This window comes from Lissotriton helveticus, chromosome 3_1 (genome assembly GCF_964261635.1).
Source record: "Lissotriton helveticus chromosome 3_1, aLisHel1.1, whole genome shotgun sequence".
Lineage (NCBI taxonomy): Eukaryota > Metazoa > Chordata > Amphibia > Caudata > Salamandridae > Lissotriton > Lissotriton helveticus.
In genome coordinates, this window is record NC_136061.1 from 806,559,624 (window position 1) to 806,581,227 (window position 21,604).

General features: G+C 44.6%; 1 protein-coding gene across 1 annotated transcript in view; it reads left to right on the forward strand.

Moving 5' to 3' along the window:
* OTOG (otogelin) overlaps positions 1-21,604 on the forward strand; it is a 1,048,712-nt gene that overhangs the window by 646,818 nt on the left and 380,290 nt on the right. Inside the window, exons 31-33 of the mRNA XM_078682941.1 lie at positions 3,129-3,407; positions 9,366-9,483; positions 18,982-19,977. Of these exons, the coding sequence (XP_078539067.1) occupies positions 3,129-3,407; positions 9,366-9,483; positions 18,982-19,977 (1,393 nt within the window). The remainder of the gene's footprint in view (positions 1-3,128; positions 3,408-9,365; positions 9,484-18,981; positions 19,978-21,604) is intronic.

The following is a 21,604-nucleotide window of genomic DNA, read 5'->3' on the forward strand; positions in this document are numbered from 1 at the left end:
TGTTCCCATAAGGCACAGGGTCAGACTGATTTGCATATAGCCATGTCTGAACTGGGGTGGCTGAGTGAACTAAAGAATGGTGATGGATTAAACCCAGATCAGTTGACTGGGGGTGAGTGTTTGATTTGTTCAAACGCTCCGTCCATCATCCCCTTTTGTATCGCTTTGATTATATTTGAAAGCAAACACAGGGCATCATGGGTCCTGTTTCATGTTTCAGTTGAGTGTCTTATAATAGATCATCATAGAAATTTGCAACCAGCACAGCTTAAGACAAGCCTCAGAGAACATACATAATGCTCTGTAATTCATGATAAGTCATGCTGCCCTACTTTGGGCACCTGAAATGTTGTAAATAGCTGGTTACAGAAGATTGGTCTAGAATGCATTGGCATACTTCAATCTAGAAATTATGGTGGCATTAACAACACAAGCTTTCAAGTGGCATGCAAAAAAAGAAGGTTTTGAAGATGTGCAGGGAAGTGATAACTGGGATTTTCATTCTTGTTGATTTATCCCCAGAAACTTCAACTAGCCCACCATGGCCCCAATTGCAAGTTCGGTAATTACCAGTACAGTGCAGTAACAACCCACTAGTACCATGCAATTATGAGTTAAACACCATGGAATGGGGAATTAACTAGCAGAACAGGAAATAGTAGGTGGTATTCCGCATTGTAGCCCCTTTTCTATGGGGTTTAACACACATCTTTAGCACCTGCTCTTTGCAGGTGGTAACAGCGCGCATAGGGCTGTGGTAAAAGTGTATTATTGTAAGGCATGGTTGGAGGAAAGGGTAAGAGGTGTGAAGAAAGCAGTGAAGTATGTTGGCTGGCAAAGGTGAGTACGTAATGCTGCCCCTGGGGCTTGTTTGAGGCTTGTACAGATGTCATATAAGGGGTCCAGGCTACAATGCAGGCTTTTCCCACAGTGATTTTACCTGCTGGAGTTTTCAGCCAAATAAAGTCCTAGTAGGATTCAGTTATGTGACTGTTTTTTTCACAAAGATATCTACAGTGATCACATTAACAAATTGAGCTGTTGCAACATAAAAGATTGTATTTCCTGACAATCCCTCTAACTTGCTTTTATTTCTCATTTAAAGTGTGCAAATTGTATTTTATATGCATTTACCTGAAGATGAAAGGTCAACAAAATAGTTGCAGAATAGTTTGTTTTCTTTGGGCTACGTCTCTGACGTCACCCCATTGCACTCAGGATCACAGTTCCATTCTTTATGTGTACTGATCTGTCATTAAGGCCCCATCTCCAGGCCAGTCCAGCTCCAATCAGCTAAAGAACTGTTAGTGTCCCGTAAACTCCAGCAGCACGGGCCATGGTAACGTCCTTTTAGCCTAATGCACGTTGAGTGCCTGCTTCCTCCACCCTATTCAACAACTGCCCAAAAGCTCTCCTCTACTTCTCTTCGAAAAAGTCAGGAAGGTGCATATTTAACTCACCTACTACTTTCCCACCGTTAATCAATTACATTGATTGCAACTGGGCCTTTGCTTACTTAGGCATTTAGACAGCTTTCACCAGTGTTTGAAATGAAAAAATAGAAATGCAGGTACTGTGTAACCAGAGTATCTGCTTGTTTCTGAGAAGTGCCGGTACTCTCCAATTGAAAGTATAACGTCACTCTTGAGAAGTGCCGGTACTCTCCATCTCAAAATAAAAAAGTGCTGGTACTCAGTACCGAACAGTACCGGCCCCATTTAAAGCACTGGCTGTCACAAAAGTTCACAAAAGTGTGCATCTTTCCTCTATCCTCTTTGGTTTAACCCGTTCACCATTTTAATAAATATAGATCACAATCACTAGGTGCAGCATCCTGCACTCCCTGTTACGAAATAGCTCGGCAATTCTACCAGGTGAGCTGCCCAGCATAATGCCTGCCAGGAATACCTACGGGATACACACGATACACACCCACACAGTCATACAAAGTCCCGCAAAGATACACACACCCACACAGTCATTGAAGCCATGTGCCAAGTGTTATAAGCAGGGCTTTAAGTGGGCCGGGTCTCACCGGCGCTGAACACCAGCAATTCTTTTGAGGGGGCTTCCAAATGGATCTCTATAGGGCTCTGTTTTGTGCCCTGGCAAAGGCGGTCTGTTTTTTTCTGGATGGCAGTGACAGTAGGCACATCGATGTGCGCGTGCTCACACTGCTGACTTTTCACTAGTGGAGAAGTTACACAGAGAGTCATTTTCTCTTTTTGAAACTCAGGAGCAGCCACATTATCGTGGTGTCATCAGGGCTTTAAGTGGAAGCTTTTTCAATATTATATACAAGACATAGTTGCTACTTATTTATCTTATGCAACTAACAACCATTGACAAAGCCAATAGTCCTGACTTGTTGTAGGTATGATGTTGTATCATATATCTGGATGGAATGACAGAAACTGAAATTTCCAAGTCAGGCGGCACACTAGGCTAGGCACAGGTTTTTACCGTACGCGTTTTTAAGCCACATTCTTAATTACATTGCCCACGCCCCTTTGAGAGATCCCCCGCCCTAGTTATTTCATCCCACTTAAAGCCCTGGTTATAAGTATCTTCACATTACACGTGCCCTGACCTTCCACACAATACAAATCATGGTGCATGGTTAATGTAAAACTGGTGGAGGTTAGGTTTTGGTAAAACGTTACTTGTTAAATTTGATTATTAGAATAGTTTTTTATAAAAGGAAAAATCAAAGAGTAGGAGATTACACTCTGGCCTTTATTTGTATATATTTGACCCAAAACAAACAGCTGCACGGTATGTTTGTGAATGATAATAACCATGTATGGTGTCTACAGTGCCCACCTGTTAATTGTGAGATAACGACCTCTTAATGTCTACTTGATAAGCAACAGTGCTACTGCAAAATGCAAAACAAACCATGGCATTACAGACTGAAACGCCAGCGAGCATAGCCCTCCTTCTGTAGCTGGAATATTTTAATAATTTTGTTTAATTTGACTCTAAATAGAATTACATTTTTTTAAGTTACAATCTTTTGTTGAAGATATTTCCTCGTGTGAAATGACAAGCAGCATATTGAGTATTGTGTATTGGCTTTGTATTTTGAGTGATAATTTATTTCTGTTTGTTTACCTGTTTTTTTTCAGACCTAACACTGGTATCGTTTGAAATGGCGGATCGACCGAATTTCTTTCTGCATGTAGGACTGGACAGTAAACTTGCAGTTTCTAAATGGCAAAAGAGTGAAGACTTTCAAAACCGATCCACATTTATTATCCACAAAAATACCTGGATTGCCAGATATAAATCTTTTGAGTCCTTCTACAAGCCAGGATATTTCGTACGCATTTCAGCCTCCTCTGTTTACCTTGCAAAATACCGTCATTCTGATGCTTACAGACTCTCTACTCTGTTTAAACTTGTAGGTATGTTTCTCATTTGAAATTCTAATAGTCGCATGTTTTTTCCACCAATTAACAACAAATACATGTGAATTAAATGTACCACCAAGGAGGATAACAATTATAGTGCTCGCTGAAGATGAACTATCCTAGCAGATGGTAATGCTGTTTCACCAGCTCTAGTTTAGTCTCCGCAGAATTCACTACAGCACTGGTTAGCTTAAAGATTTTTGAGGATTTATCTTTCTTTATTGGTCTGTATACAAGATGTTTGTGTGTGTTGTAGACAATGTTCCAGAGTAAACTGGAGCTAAATCGTATGATGTCATCTTTGGAATGTTGCAGATGGTGCTGAGGTAAAAGATATTTGGTTGAAGATGGGATATGGAGGGAGAGCATACAGTCAGAAGGATGCCAACATGGGAGCGGAAGTCGGTTAACCACCGTTTTGTTGCAGCTAACCCTGATAAGAGAAGTGCACCGATAGGATAAGAGGCAACTCATATTTAAGAGTTCCCCCAGGCTCTCTATCAGGCTTATCACGATGGAGGTCCAATGCTCTGGAGACCACAAACGGATTACAGAAAATCATCCTCCTTTCTTTAGTAGAATCGTTGAATGAGAGCTGGTCTTTGGCATACATAGAATTTTTAATGCCCTGCCAGAACTCTGCAATTTGAGTAACATTAACGCTCCACAGGGCCTGATTTAGAGTTCAGTGGATGGGAAACTGTCACAAACGTCACAGATAGCATGCCCACTCTATCCGAAGTGCCTCAGGATATAATGCACTTTTAATACAGCGGACGGGATATCCGTCACAATTGTGACAGGGGTAACCTGTCTGTCGAACTCTAAATCAAGCCCCTGATTGCTTGTGTTTTGTTTATCTGAGTGGAGCATATGATGATCACTTGAAACTAATAACATGGTGATTCATGAGTGTGACACAGGACATGCAATTTGTAGTGCTGGCCTACAGGTAAAACCCAAGATAGGACACATAAAAAGTCACAGTGGGAGTAGAGCAGAGTCAACAGGTTTATACGTTCAGTATAAAAAGCGACCATAGTCTCAAAGGTAACGTTAAATTGCTGCCTTATGTTATTTTTCTATTACGAAAATGTAGTGTGCAACCGATACTAAATGAACTATTTGTTTCAGGTCATACCTACATAAGTTACCTTGCACGCTAGTAGTGTACCTTTATTATTATTTGATGTGCTTTCAACACTGGATTAAAGTTAGGTGAAAGAAGAGAAATCTACAAAATGTTTTAGGTCAAGCTGAGTCTACTGCCTGGTGGACGAAATTGGGTTGTTGTTTGACTGGGATGTGAACCCTGGTTAAGCAGCAACCACAATCCTTATCAGGGTGAGGCACAAGCCAATTCAAAATTAACCTGTGCTCAAGCGTCTGGTAACTTTGCTCCGAGCAGTTAGGCTTAACTCAGAGGCAATGTGTAAAGGATTTGTGCAGCACTTCAAACAGTAATAAACTGAAAAGACAACACAAAAACGATCCCACTCCCAAGTGATGAAAATAAAGTTATTGTTAATGAATAAAACAAGACCATAGAATAATCCAGTCAGTAGTACCGGACATATGCAATTTTAAAGAGTTATGTGAAAATAGCCTCAAAAACCAAAAAGCTCCAACTGTGGATATATGGTTGTGACAGAGTGGGACAAAGTCACAAGTTCAGGCCAACAGCGATGAAGCGCTGCTGGCTACAAGGACCCTGTTAGGCCAGCTGAACAAAGAACCCCAATTCTGGTTTGCATATCATTTTGAGGATCTGCGTCAAAGATGTGTCGTGCAACCAAATCTATGCATCACTTCCGAGGTGCAGCAAAGCTGCGATGCAAGGTCCTGAATTGTCATCGATGATCCCATCAACAAGGGCTTGTGATGCTCAGTCCTGATTTGCAAATGCGTTCTGCAGTCAGGGTGATGCCTGGGTACCGAGGAGCTGCAAAGCTGCGATGTTGAAACTGTCATCATCCTCGAGGCTGCTGTTGACGAGGGATGCAAGGACCTCTGCTGAGGATGCATCACAAGGCGGTGGTTCCAAAGAGGCTGCGGGCAGTGGAGGCAATGTGAGTCTTTGAGGCAGGTCTAATCCATACAGCAGGGGTGATGTGTCAGTTCTGCTCAGGGTTGCTCAATGAGGAGGAGATGTGTTGGTACCGCTAGATCTGTGGAGGTTGGCAGAACACTTTAGGCCCACTATCAAAAGTCCAGGACTGGGGTTTTCTGTCCCTGAGTCTCAAGTCAGGAGGCCAGCCAACTAACCCTTGGAGTCACACTTGTGGTCCTGATTTCAACAAATGCAGGCCCAGTCCTTCTCACTCAGGCAAGATGACAGCAGGCAGCAGGGCAGCGCAGCAGGGCAGCAGTCCTTCAGAGCAGAAGTCCAGCAACAATCAGTCCTTTCAGCAGCACAGCAGTCCTTCTTCTTGGCAGATTATCCACAGGTCCAGAAGTGTATAGAAGAGGTGGGGTCTGATTTCCAATCTTTATACCTGGTGCACTTCCTCTGGAAGGTGGAGGTTTTAGAAATGTTCTTTGATGTCCTCAGGCATCCTGACTTCCCTGGCTCCAGACTAACTACTGAAGTTATGTAGTCCTTTGTGTGGAGGCAGGACACAGCCTATTCAAGTGCAAGTAGGGCTGTGCCCTGCTTCACCCTGCATTACTGCCCGCGATGTCCAATTCAGGTACACCTAATCTCTCTGTTGTCTGGGGATGTCTAGGAGGAATACATAAAGCCCAACTGTCAACTGCACCCTGTCATGTGACCCAGAGACAGACTGAAGGCACTAAATTGCTAAGGCAGAAAAATACCAACTTCCTAAAAGTGCATTTTCAAAATTGTAATTTAAAATCTGACTTAAGTTAGGATGTTTCATTACAATCCCAAAGACATCGAACATGAACTTGTTATGCTCTCCCATTTGAAAATCACAGTGTATTAAATAGAATAAGGTAACTCCAATGTTATTCTATTGGAGAGGTAGGCCATGAAAGTGGTATACAACGAATTTAAGAGTTTTTCACTACAAGGACATGCAGTACTTGTTCCAATAATACATTGCACCCTGCCCTCTTGACTGTCCATGACCTACATGTTTTAGCAAGGAAGATTTGGGCCTTGCAAAAGGTTTACTGTGCCAGGTCGACATGGCAGTTTAACTGCACACAGAGACTGCAAGGGTAAGCCTGGGCCATGTTTAAAGTGCTGCTTTGGTGAGTGGCACAATCAGAGCTTCAGGCCAAATTCTACCATGATTTAAGGAGAGATCAAAAGCTCTGTTTAGCAAGGGTAAATTGTGCAGAGTCCTAAAACCAACACAAATGGGTATAGAAAACAGTAGGGTGAAGGCAAGAGGTCTGGGGATGACCCTGCAGAAAGGGACCAGTGAAAAACCTAACTATTTTAGTTGTACGTTACAGTTAGGTGCAAGAGAGAATTCTTACGTCTCAGAAACAATGGTGTGGAAAGTTGTTTGTCGAGTATGGTGCGGCGCACATAGGGTTTGTAGGTTGTGCAAATAAGTTTGTGCATGTCCTGCGTAGAATGAACATTTGAGATCTAAATTATGATTCTTTTAGATGGGCAAAGTGGAGTTATTATATAGAGTGAAACAAGCGTTCATCCTATGTAACAATTGGCATAGTATTTACACTAGAAATGCAAATATATATTGGAGTTTCTAAAGAGGTGAGATCGACTTAGCCTAAGCCACACTGGTGAGTGAGGCTCTCTCCTTTTTTAGCTTTCAGTGCCAACCTATTAATGGGATTGGTTGTTTTTTTCTTGAGGATTACTGACATTCATATATGCAGTAGCGTCAAAGTCCTCACATGAAATCAACAGTAAAGGAGGACAGCCACTCCACAAGCACATTATTTAAGTGCGAGAGAGATTGATATTAACGAGAACATTGTGCAATTATTAGCATATTATCTGAAGCCAAAATGCTGAATATAGACATGAGAATATGATCATTCAATTTGCTTTGATTGATTAAAACAAGAATCTTTGTATATCAGAATGTTATTACCTGAAAATCCTCCAAGGTGCGCTTGTTGCTATTTACCCAGTCAATTGAAATGATGGTTTGCTTTGCATTTGTATTGGGTGTCTTCTGAAACATTACTGATGATGAAGTTTCCTTGGATGTGTAAAAAGTATGTTATTGAACACGGAAACCAAAGATACCGCATGCTGACCACATTTCTGCATTAAACTTGTGAAAACATTTGCTTCCTAGTCATATTTAAACACAACATGATAGTAGCTCAAAGGCAAATGCTGGACCTGCCATGTTCATAAGACTCCTATTATTTTTTGTAACAAGAGGAGATCATTTGATTCATTTTCTACAATTTCAGACAGGTTACATGTTGAACCCAGGCAAGGCTAGTCCAGCCTTCGTTACTTTTGAAGTCTGTCTCTAGCTACTAATCTTTAGAGATGACCAAATTGTGGTAGGATGCTCTACAACAAAATATATAGTAAAATTCTAAATGAATGTGTAGGGTTTGTATTATTGTAAATTGGATCATTGTCTAGCGATTATGGGAGAAGTACTCATCCTGAAATAATTGAGTGAACATCATGGTTTTTATTCTGTTGGAAATTAAAATAGTAATACAATCTAGCGAATCCCTCAAGGATTTTGAGACGTTTGTGACCCTTACTGAGCAGACCTAGCTCCTCGAGATGCGTAACAGTTCATAAACAGCAGGCAATATAATGTTCCCTCAGAGCATAGTGTTCACCACTAGCATTTTAAATAGTGAGTCTATGAGTTTTACTCATAGGGTCTGGGCCTAAACTAAGGGGTTGGTGAGGGTTGCACGAATAATTCTGAAAACTGATCTATAGAAGACATGAAAGCATTTTTCGAATATCTCCTGTAGGAAAGTGGATTTATACTTGGGGTGTGCAAGTTTCCACCCCAAAGGATAAGGACACAACCTACTAGATGTCATGCAAATGAAATAAAATAGACCTGTGCTCAATCCCTATTAACATGACACATAGTAGTCAAGTTTAAAACAATGTTCAAAGTACCTAGACAGTGCATAAACAGTAGAAGAAATGTTAAAATAAAGAGTAGCATGTTATGAGTAAAATAAGATAAAAACGGTGGAACTGAAGATATACATGTTTAAAGAATTAAAAGGAAAAATTGTCTAGAAAAATAAAGTGCCCAATGTAAGTTAATGGTTGCAGTAGCCCATAACCAACGTGCAATTTCAGTCTGACATGATTGAACCCAGGTCGGATACACCAAGTGGATTGGTTCTTGTGAAAGTCTGGAAGACAAAACGTTTTAAAAAGTTTAGTCCCACTTCAGAAAGGGACTTTATCACTGTTAAACTTGTCACCCCTAGAATGGTCTTCCCCTAAATTGTTTGCCTACTTACCTCCAAGGTATTTTTAAATTAATTTGATGCCCATAGGACTTTGTGCACTTTACCACTGCTAAGCAATGCTAAAGTGCTTGCGCTCACTCCCCTAAGCATGGTTTGATTGACACATACCTAATTTAATTTACTTATAGGTCCCTTGTAGAGTGGCAGACCATATACCCATCCCTTGTAGATTGTCATACCATATACCCAGGGCATATGAATTAAATTCTACCAATGGGCTAGCACCACTTAAGTAGCACCTTAAGACATGTCCCAGGCCTGCCACTTGAGCCAGAAATGTCGTTTTACACTGGCATATCGACTTGGTATTTAACCCCCCTTGGCAAGTCTTAAACTTTTTATTGCATATATGTCACCCATAAGGTATGCCCTGGGAAGCTCATAGGGCAGGGTGCTTTGTAATTAGAAGGTTAGACATGTACATCAAGAAACATAGAAGGATAATGTTAATTAAACGTTAGCATATATATTTTTACATAGCAAAATGCCTTGCAAAACATTCATCCTATCTATATATGTTCTGTCTTCTCCTAGATGCAAAGTTTAAGTATTCATCTTACTCTACTTGTGAGTGGCGGTACGAAGCCTGTGCAACAGCTTGCTTCAAAACATGCAGGGACCCTTTAGGGAAGACTTGCCAGGCGGTACCAAAGTAAGTATTCCAAACTTTTGTTTGTTGATGTTGACTTTCTATGAAGGTAGAATTTGGATGACAGCATGGAGTTTAAAATAAAGCTGGTTTGGAGAAATATCAGTAAAAGATAATAGCAAGCTGTAAACTAATGAATAACCTTAAGCAGTGACTTCATGTGATCTGTTTGCTTGTACAACCATTTTCAGTTATTTCGAAACAAAGTCATTTATTATTGGTATTAATACTGTAATGTTAGAAATCCATCTGTCTCAGTAAATCAATCTGCTCCATCAGATTTTGACACATCAGTAATGGCACTAAACAACTGCACATATAGCAGCATGTACCAGCAATATGATAGCAGTCGTGTAATCGAACCCACATGCAAGCTAAGATGATAGCAATCCTCCAATACTGTAACTGATGATCATGATATTTCAAAGCAGTGACTGTATGGTGTGTGACCTGTCCAGAAGAAAAGCCTTAATTGGCATCTTGACTCACATTGAATTCTAGTAGTTTAGAGACCCAATTTTGTAGGAGCCTGCCACCCATTTGGTCAAAAGCCGGGTTTAATAAATATCAAGGCTGCCTAGTTTTAAATCCACCTCAGGGGTATTTCAATTTTTCTGTCCTCTTTTTTTGGCCAGTCTCTATTACCTAATGGTGGGTTATTTTTCATCTCTGTTTTCACCCTTTGTCACTTTGTTCTATCTTTCTCTCCCTCCTTTCTTCTCCATTTCTGCCATTCTCCTTGTTGTGGGTCCAGTCTGGTGATGAAAATAAGTTGTAGTTCCCAAACGTGAGTGCCAGTATCAGCCACTTGCAACCACCTGTACAGAGTAGGCACTGTCAGAGAAAGGTTGTGTTGAACTTGGCACTTTTTGCAGGGTCTATCCTAGTTTTTTTACCTTCTGTTGCTGAACCATTTTTGTTGGCATTAGGAGTCTGTGCAATTTCCCCCTGTTAATCAGTTATGTTATGTTTAATGCTTCGATTTTTCCTTTTTTACTGATTTGTACAGATAACTACAGACAGAAAACTATATTTTTTGCATCTGTATTTATTTTTAAAAGCTGATAAATACTGAAAATAGTGCCTCTTGTGATTAACTCTCCATGCTGTCGGCTGTGAATTCCAGGATCAGGAAAACAACACAGGGTCTTAACTCAACTCAGTAAGGCTGAGTCCGTATAACTGAAGAACAAAACAATTGCCAATACTGAGATATACTCAAATAATGCTTACCACACAACCTTACGAATCAAACAATAAGGTCCACGTTCTTAAGCCACCATCACTTGGTTTATTTCACAAGTAATGAAGAAATTATTTTTCTTTTCGACAAAATATTTTTCGCATGTGTATCAAATGTCATACAAAATATACACACTATGTACAATAATTACACCACATATTTCCAAAGACACCTACATCCAATGCACACCAGCAAACATACCCCAAACAATTTGGCCAACAACAATGTCACTCACTCTCACACTATTAATACTACACACCAGTGCAAGTCAGATTAACTCTTACTTGTTCTGCAACCTGGTAATGAGAATTCTTAATCCCACCAGCAAAACTGAACTAACTCCAAAACATTATATAAATAATGAACCAAATGCACATATCAAAGTATGACAAAGTGAGTCAATTCACTGTACAACAAATCTTTTGTTTGCCATGGGACAAGAAGGGTCGACGCGTTTCGAACCCGGCGACTTTGCAGGGTTCTCCTCAGGACCACAATATTCTAAAAAAAAAAGACAAACATAGCTTTAGACTACCTAAAAATGAGTACTTCAGAAAACAAAACAGTGCACCGACCGGTGATGCCTCCCTACCTTATTTCTTCAATAGACCAGTCAATCACTTTGGAAAAAAGTTCATGTGCCAGCATTTCTGTGAATCATACAAAGGACAAAAAGGACAAAAAAAAATCAAACAGTTTGTCTTACTAGTCCGTCAGAAATGGATGATATACATATTCACACAGATGGTTTACACAAATCTGCTTACCAAGTGCAGCACTGGACTTTGGCCACCAACGTATGATTTGCTGGTGACTGGGGCCCCTGTTGTAAATAGTATCCAAACGTTAGAGAATGCAAGACGTGTGGCCAGACGTCTTAGACTATTAAAACATGTTCACTCACCATTCAAGCCCTCACGTCGTCGTGACGACGATGTAATGATGGTCTCCGAAAATCGGAACCGCGGCAAGAGTAAAACATCCATGAATACCCATTCTTAACTGCCCTCGCGTCTCGTAATTAAATCCCGTATGATATTCGAGAGGACGTGTATACCTAGTATTTTGTTTGTCGCGTCCAAATCCGATAACTCGTATTTCGGCAAAGGTGGCGCGGGGAGATATGGGAACCAAGATTTTAAAGGTTCTAATCTCTCATTGGTTCGCTGTTAACCATGTGTTCCTACCGTTACTATAGTTACATTTCCTGGTAGGCGTTGTAGTTTTTTGTTGTAGTTCTGCACGGACAATTTTTGAAATAGGTGCGGGCTCTCACGTCTCGGAACGGACTAATGGTAGAATCGAAAAGCCCTCTTAAACAAACACAGACGCGGCTCTAGTACTGAATCCACAAACGCAAGGCAGAATGATGAATGTATGTACGAAAGAGGCCATGATTGCCGATCTAGTAAGAAACAGTGTATAAAAAAGTGAAAAAGCAGTAAAACAAGCAGTAAACAAGGCACGGCCACTGTAAGGAGCTTAAGACTTGAAAATGTCCGATATTTCATTTAAGCCATGAGATGCTGTGTTAAACTTCATTATCAATAATGCCTCGCGTTGGCTGAGTCTTGATTCCATATCTCCACCCCGAGGATCTTTTTCAATTTTTGAAATCACAGTCCATTTCAAGTCGGCCTCCAAAGGGCCTTTTAATGTCCAATGATTCACAAGAGGGGCATTCACAAAATTTTTCCTCAGCCTTGACTTGTGCTGAGTGATCCTTTGACGCACCTCCTGACTGGTTTTACCTATATATAGTTTGGGACTCGGGCAAATGTAAATGTACAGGAATTTATATAGCGCAAATCACCAAGCGGTTTCTAAGCGCTTGCTTAGGGAACCCGTCCTGGTATTCCCCTTTGAGATAACCCCGGCAGGGTATCCGCAAGGTGAAAGCCAGGCATCCCGCCGCGAGGGGCCGTAGTGGAGATTAAGCAAGCTATTGCCCAGAGTCGCAGAGTGTGAACCCGTGAATCGAGTAGGCACCGGAGCGAGAATTGTCGAGTCCATGGACATTTTAGGACTCAAGACCCCGCCGAGCCAGGAATTGAACCCTGGTCCCGGGCTGACCTCTGCTTCCAGGTCTGCCTCCTCTAACCAGTGAGCCACACTTCTCCACAGTGAGCCACACTTCTCCACAAAGACGACGTTTTTTGATTTAAAATTCGTGATAGTGTTGTGTTTCCAATGAATCCCCACAAAGGTAAAAACTGTGCCCTGCATCGTCTGGTCACAACAAGAACAAGTGCCACATTTGTGGTGGCCCACAACTGGTGCCAGTCCCATCATGTTACTTAAGGTTGCTCCTTCCACACTAGGGAGAGCCGCCCGTACCACATGATTCGCAATACTCTCTCCGTGTGGTAAGCATTATTTGAGTATATCTCAGTATTGGCAATTGTTTTGTTCTTCAGTGAATTACAGGATAGCAGCTGAGCAGCATGGGGAGTTAAAAACATGTTTAGATTTTCCAAAATATAGGCATATGTTAACATATAATTATGGTATAATGCTGATATTTTCCTGTGGGTGCAGTGTTTTGCTATATTTAGCTGCTTAATTTGCTAAAATGTGACAGGCATCAAAGTATGTGAGCATGTTTAGCAGTTAAATAAATACGGAAATATGACATGTTATCACTCGATTTATTCTCAAAACAAAAAAAATTATATTGTTAAATACTAATATGATGGCCCAAAAAAAAAATATGGATAAATTCAGACTGAAATGTTAAAAACCATAAAACTGGGAGACCTAGGTATGTTATATTATGTTATAATGCACTAATAGTAGTGCACATTCACCCAACAGTTTCTTAGTGATATGTACAACAGAGGTTTCAAATTAAGCAATGTACACATAAAGAAAGAAGGACACTAATAGGCCTGCCTGAACAGCTACGTCTGTAACTCCTTCCTATATTACTAGTAATCCATCTGATGGTGTAGTGGTTGTGGCCAGGAATTCCATATTATAGGGTCTAATATGTAGCACCTGGCACCACCCATCCTTTGCCTCTTGAATTTAGGGGTTAAAGTAGATTGGAGGAGGATGATTGTAAATTCCTAGTTGGTAGATATTTCATAATTTTGGTCTTAAAAAGTGGGCACCCTCCTCCCAGAATCCTGTAAAAGATAATATGAAGAGACTATGAAGGTGATCTTTGCTCCAGTGGAAGACAGTAAAGATCTTTCAATAGAGGAGGGATGTGGCATGTTCTAGGTACCTTAAAGATAAGTCTGGCTGCCTGACTTTGGACAATCTGCATAACAGGTTTTGTCGGAAGACAGAGATACAAAGAGTTGGCTTCGTTGAGGCGAGAAGTAATAAGTGCCATGACCACCAGAATTAAGGCCTCAAGAGTATGGTACCTAGAAATCTTTTTTATTTTCCTCAGGCACAAAACAGATTTAAATCATTGAGCCTATCTGAGTTTTCAAGGAAAGCTCATTGTCAATAATAAAACCTAAGCTTTTAGTCGATATTTTTTGAACAGGAGATTCCCCCATTTTAGAGTGCCAAGGGTTCCAAGAGTTAATTTTATTGTTTAAAATAACAATTTCAGTTTTATCTGCATTAAGCTTTAGGAAATTGCTGCCCATCCAGTATCAAATAACCCACATAACAGTTTGGAAATTTCTTTGGGATTCAAGGGAGCCATCAAATCTAAACAGAAGTTGGGAATTATCTGCATAGTTACATATTTTGCAGTTCATCTTGATCAGAGCTTAAGTAAGAAGTTTGATGTAAATATTAAATAAATGCGGTGATAAAGAAGTGACCTGTGGGACCTCACAGTCCAGTTGAATTGCTGGAGCCTTAAAAGATAACCAACTGTGTTCTGTTCACCAAGAAGGATTTTATCCAATCCAAGGTTGAGCCTTGAAGCCCAGCAGCTTTCACATGGTCCACCAATATTTTTTGGTCAACCGATTCGAAGGCTGTTTACAGGCCAAGTAGGACTAATGCCGATGCCACTACTTTGTCATCATTTTTACAGAATTCATCTACTACAGAGAGAATTACTGATTCAGTACTGTGAACAGGACAAAACCCCACCTGGTGCACATTCACAAACTGAGAGTTCTCCAAATGAGAACATAAAATCTGAGCCACTTACACGTCTAATAATTTGGCAGGAAAATGAAACAAGAAGATGGGGGTGGTCGTTTTTCAAGAGTAATGGATCTTCAGCTTGTGTTTATCTGTAGGGCAATTACTTCTGCCTCTTTAAATGGGTGGGTATAATTCCTTGAGTCATAGGAGAATTTAGAAGAGACAGAAAGGAGCCAACTATTTCAGGAATAAAAGATTTAGGAACCTTAGTGGGGCAAGGATTATTAGTTGAGCCAGATTTTACTTTAGTCATTAGCTCAAATAACCATTCTTCACTAAGCGCAGGGAAATGAGAGAGTACAGTATGATTCATGTCAGAAGAAGATATCTGAGACCCATTGAAGCCTGGTGCAATGCTGTTTTGAATTATTTTAATTTTTATGATAAAATATGTTTTAACATGTTGCAGAACTCCTGAGTAAGGGATATTGACAGAGACAAACGGCCTGGGCTAGATACTTACCTCACATTTAAAAAAATGCCCTTGGATTTATTGTCAGAGTGCAAGATCTTATTCATGAAGAAGAGAATCTTAAAGTACAAAAATAAAACTCCATAGTCCTTTAAATTTTTTTGTAAGGGGTGTAGTCCCTGCACCATTTCTGTCGGAGTCTCACTTTAGCATGTTTCAGTTCCTTAGAAAATCAGTGTTGATACTGTATGTTTCATATTTTTTGTTTTACGTAAGGGAGCAGGTTTATTACTGGAGGGTGATAGCTAGGAAGAGACTTCTTTCTCCATGCACTGAACATCTAGGCAGAAACTAGGTGCGTGTTCATTATGCAACCAATTATGAACAAAGTTATTGCTTCTTGGTTTTATATCTTCTTGTTGTAGGCCAACCACATTAAATGTATTAAAAAAATTATCAGACCAGAGACAGGGGAGAAAACATAAAGTAGTGAGTATGGTTTATGTCATTTAATAATCATAGGAGAGGACACGTGTTGTGCAAGATATACGCTGGATAAAAGCTCCTTGAAGTCTCTACATTTTTTACACCTATTGTAGTCAGTTTCCAATAATTAAAATCCCCTAAAATAAGCCTCTCTGCATGATGTATTAAAAATGAAGAAATGTCCTCTGAAATTGCTCGGGGAAGTTCAGCAGATACGATTACGAGGGCAGTACTTTAAGATACAAATGCAGCAGTGTGATTGGTCTGAGCACCGTGGTTTGGCACACACCCAGGGACTGGGAGCCTGGGCATGTTCTCCACCCAGGCTGTTATGCAGCCTGGGTGGAGAACATGCAAAGTGTGCATGACTGTTTCGCCGGCCCTAGACAACTGGCCAAACATTCAAGCACATTTACAAAGTGCCCACCACTCCTCCGCCTGCTCTGACAGCAGAGCAGCTCCGCCCCGCCCCACAAAGCTTCCTCAACAGGAAAAAATGAAATGATAATAACAACGAGTTATTATCGTTTTATTTTTCCTTTATTTACACTGTTGTAAGCAGTGGGGCTACGCTCCTCCGCCTTAGCGCAGGAGCTGTCACCGGTGAGTAGGTGAGAATGATCAGTAGCCAAGAGACAAAGGATTTTTAGTTTTGTTAATGTAGTATAGCAAATAGAATAACTCACCAAGTATAGTGCTCTGAGTTCACTGGACAAATAAGAGTGATTTCTAGCATAATATCTGGTTCCTGGTCCCAATCAGGCAAGGATTAATTAGGCAGGACAGCCAAGCAAAACAACTAAACTGCCTCCAAAAATGGCAGTCTAGAGGTATGCAACTAAGAGTAAAATTTCCCCTGAGCATTCACCAATAGCGAGTGGTAAGCAGCAAATCAGTTAAAAAGAATCACAAACAGATTAAAAGACAACAAATCAAATTAAATGTATCAATTCATCAGCAGTTAAAACATAATGATTCAGTCAAAAGTGCCAATGTGCAAAAAGGGACTTGTGCAACAAAAGATCAATGGTGGGGTAAAACTCGTGGAGTTTCACTCTGCAGAATTCCAGAGAGTCACATAAAAACCTCCATGAGGGGGCGTGGCTTCGGCGGCGATGTAGAGAGACGTGCCATCCACGAGCTCCGGTGCCCTGCCGCCTTTATGAGCCTTATATAGTGGAGCTGGGGTGCTGCGCTGGGACCCCGAGAGAGGTGGGGGCTGCCTATGAGCTGGGGCACCCGCGGAGAAAGGCGGTCTGATGGGAAACTGCACTGTGGGCTGGCAGTGACTGCCACCATCTCTGAGATGTCGCCGTGCCCGCCATTTTGTGCCACCCGACGGGTGAGATGACTCGTGACCTGGCCCTGCCTGTGTGCTACTTGTGGACTGCGGACTGACCCCGGGATGACAGTGGGGCGCTCTGGAGTGGGGGCTTTGCTGGCGGCTGTGGAGGCAAGACCTGATGAGGACGTGTGGCAGTGTGGCACGGAGAGGCAGCGCGGCCTGATGAGAGATACGGCGGACTGGCGGTACCTGGCCTGAGGTGGAGTAGGAGCTGGTGCGCGGGCAGGCCTTGCGTCGCGGCCACCCAGAGCAGCAGTGAGTTTCAGGTGAACAGCGATGCCTGGCTGTGTTGTATACGGCCTGCCTGTGAGCCGGGGCACCCGTGGAGAACAGTACACTGCTGAGACACTGCACCGCGACCTGGCGGTGACTGACAATGTACCTGTGGCCGTGCCCACCAATTTGTGCCGCCTAACAAGGAAGCTGTCCCGCGCCTTGGCAACGCCTGTGTGCTCCCCGAGAACTGCAGACTGGACCTGGGCTGGCAGTGGAGCGCTCCGTAGCGGGAGCTTTGCCGGCAGTTGGATGGCAGTGCGGCCTGGTGGGGCTGCCCTGGTGAAGTGCGAGTCGGACTGGCAGCGCCTGGCCCCGAGGTGGTGCAGGAATTGATGTGTGACCCGGGTTAGATGAGGTAGTGCAGCGTGTGGAGGCGGCTCGGCCTGGTGGGGCTCCCTGGTGCAGAGCGCGGTGCCTGGCCCCGAAGGAGCGGCGAGATCACGGTGAGCAGTGGTGCCTGGCTGTGCTTTGTGCAGAGGAGTGGAGACCCAGGGGTGAAATAGCGGGGGCGGCGCAGGACTGGCGGATGGTACTTGGCAGACACCCTGGGGGCCCGAGTTTAGGTGGCCTGACAGGTGAGGTGGGTCGGCAAACCCCTTTTGGACGAGCAGCAGGAGGCGGGCTGCAGGCCTGGCCTTGTAGTGGTAGAGGAGGACTATTGAGCCGGCCGAGGACGCGGTGTGGTGGGGGTCGGGGGCCACTGTTGTGAGCACTACGCTGAGCGGCATTGGGGGACTCTGGACTTTGCCCTGCCTCCCGGTTACCCTGCGCTGCAGCGTAGTCGCCGGATGCGCTTTCGTGTTGCCCTGAGCGGCGGATCATCTCTGAGACGCGGAGTGGCTGACACCTGGCCCGGGGTGCCCTGCTACTTGCACTGAAGAGAGCCGGGAGCTCTCCTGGGTGGGGTTGCTGCTGCGCCGTAACGAGTGGCGGGCACCTGAGGGCTTTGCGGGCAAGTGCCATCATCTTGGGCCAAGAGGCGTACCCCATCGGCCAGACTTCCCATTGAGTGACTCCTGCGCATTGACTGGCACTGATTTTGGTGGGCCCAGGGGACACAATCCTTGCTGTTGGGGCTGTAAATGCTTGACGGGCCCTGTAGTGCCCTGGGGTCTGGTAGACCCGATCATCATCGGCTGCTGTCAGCCAGTCATCGAGCGACGTTTGAGCCAAGCACAGCACATCGACGGGACCATCGACCGCCATTCTGAGACTGAGACCTAGAGGTATTGACCGCCCTGACGGCGGCCTGCGTTGCACTGCGGTGGACATTTGGCTCCAGTGGTCGCCATCTGAGACGTGGGAGGAGGTTCTGGAGTGGGTGCTACTGGGGGGGGTTGGAGACATTTGACACAAGCAAGGGAGGGCGTCCATTTCAGCGCGCCAGGGCCGCCATTTTGGGACTGTAACTTGTTGCCCGGAGTGTAATACCACGAAGCAGGAAGGGCCCTTTTCTTGAGCTGTGCAACTGTCCTGGGGTTGTGGTGGGTGAGCTGGAGGGGAGGGGCTGTGGCCTAGATTGAACCGCAAGCGGCGGTGCAGATTGGTGCATTCCTCCCCCTTACCCCTTCCCCCCTTTTTCTCTTTACTCCTCTCCTTGGGGTGCACTCCGATCGATAGGCGCAGGGTGCGCTGCTTGACCACAGCCGCAGAACTGGCAATGACGCGGTCTAAGGGGGGTAAGACCGATCCGGTGGCAACATCCAGAGCCAACTCAGTTGTGGCCATGTGGGGCAAGGCTGGAGCAACAGCGCCTGCTGAGGGATCTTCACAGGCTACTGACGATTCGCCGCCGGTGACCCAGACTTTCATGACCTCCTTCATGTCTGAACTTAAGACCGAAATAGGCTCCTTACGCTCTGAGGTGCATACTTGCATCAAGGAATTACGGAAGGAGGTCACCGACTTGGGAGACCGGGTCGACGGACTTGAAAAAATAGTGGATACGCGTACGGAAGACCAGGAGCACCTGTGGCAACGTCTGGCGGCGCTGGAGGAACAAAACATAGACTTAAAAGTCAAGCAGAAAGACCTGGAAAACAGAAGCCACCGGAACAACCTCTGCATTCGAGGGGTTCCTCTCGAAGCGGAGGGCAAGGACATTATGACCTATGTGGCACAACCCCTCCATGAGGTCTGGGGAGATGAGGACGCCTCTCCGCCGGCTCTGGACCGAGCCCATCGGGTTTCTGGGCCCGTGGGGAGGCCGGGCATCCTCCCAGACATCTTGAATCGAGTGCATTTCTTCACTGAAAAGGAGGCTATCTTGAAAGCGGCATGGGACAAGCCAGATCATAGCTATGATGGCCACAGGATCCAAATCTTTCAGGACTTGGCGCCCAACACCCTGCGCAGATGGAGGGCTTCCAAGCTGGTGATGGAGAAGCTGCGGGCCCTCAATATCTCCTACCAATGGGGGCACCCATTTGCCCTCATCTTCCACTGGGAAGATAAACGCAGAGTAGTGAGGTCCTATCTGGAAGCGGCGCGGCTGCTTAAACTACTGGAGTCGCCGGCGCACAGCCCTTCTAGATTGCGGCGTCAAGAGAGAGCCCCGGCCCAACCGTCTTGGTCCACGGTGCGGCACCACCGCCGCTCCCCTCCGATGGATGAGAAGTCTGCCTCACAGGCTAAACAAGACATCATAGCGCACATCCGGTCCCTTGAAGGGGAGCGGGAGGGACCACCACCACACCAGTCCACCCCGTGCCTTGGCGACCAGCGATGAAGTGTGCCTCAATGACTGCGCCACTGCGGTCAATGCCCTCAGCCTCCTAGGTCTGCCGGGGATGAACGGCTGTTTAACCTGACCTCCAGCTCCTGATCGGGCGGTAGAGGTGTTGGGGCTCTGGGGATGTTAGTTCCTGAGATCTTTATTGGTACCCCCCAAACTGTTCCCTAGGGAGTGACATCTCTGAGTGCGTCTGAACCCTTGGGTAGAGGATGCCCTGTGTCTGGGACAGTCTAATGTGGCCCTGTTGGCCTCTGTTGACGACTTTTGTTGAAAGGCCTGCTTGGCCGCCTATGGAGCTCCTTCTCTCTTTCTCCTTTTCTGTTTCCTTTCTGGCTTTCTCTCCTTTTTTCTCTTCTCTTCTCTGTGTGCGATGGGGTGGGGGTCGAGGGGCCGAAGTCTCCTGGGCAGGTGGGGGTGGGGGGGGCTGCCCCTGTGTCCCTTCCCTCACAGGGGCGGGAGTGGGGGGCGTGGGTGCACCCTGATGGTTATGCAGTATGGCTGCGAATGTCCCCAGGCCTTTAGAGGTCTTAACACTTAATGTTAAAGGCTTAAATACCCCTAACAAGCGTAGACAGACATGGAACTACCTTCTCCAGCAAGGCCCCAACATTATATTCCTACAGGAAACCCATTTGCTGCAAGCGGACACGAAGTGCATGGCACACCCTAAGTATTCTCTTCAGTTTTGGGCTGCTGCTGACACTAAATCGGCGGGTGTGGCCATATTGTGCAGGGCTGGCTTCAGGCGGGGGGACACAAAGCCTTTTAGAAGTGGAGATGGGCGTTTTCTTAAAGTTACGGTGCACATGGGGAGGCATCAGTTTACTTTATGCAACATATACGCGCCCAACCAGATGCAGGATAGATACCTCCAGACGCTCCTGTGGGAACAGATCCCTTGCGGCGCCCCGCCCTTGATACTGGGAGGGGACTTTAATTTAGTCTGGGATCCGGACATGGACTGTAGCAATGCCTCATTCAATGGAACCGGGGCTATGTCATCTGCTTTGCGCACACAGATTACGGAGCTGGGGTTGATAGATGCGTGGCGCTACCATTGCCCGGGGTTGAGGGACTATTCATTTTACTCTCATGCCCACCGGTCGTATTCCCGCATAGACTTCTTATTTACTTCACTTGATCTGGTGCGAGATATGCTAGGAGTCTCCATATCGGATATATCGCTGTGTGACCATGCTCATGTAGAGCTGCTCTTGCAGGGCCCGAACACATGCCCTACCCGGGAGGCACGCTGGTATTTGTCGCCGAGTATCCTGCGAGACCCCTCCGATGTTGAAAGCATCCAAGAGGCCATAGATTCCTATTTTAATAGCAATGACATCCCGGAGACGCCCTTCCCTGTGGTATGGGATGCCTTCAAGGCCACAATCCGGGGTCATATAACCTCCCTAGCGATCGCGAGGAGGCGCGAGGCCTGCAAATTGGAAGCTAGCCTGACGAAGGACATAAAAAGTGCCGAGGTTCAGGATCAGGAATGTTCGTCCCTTG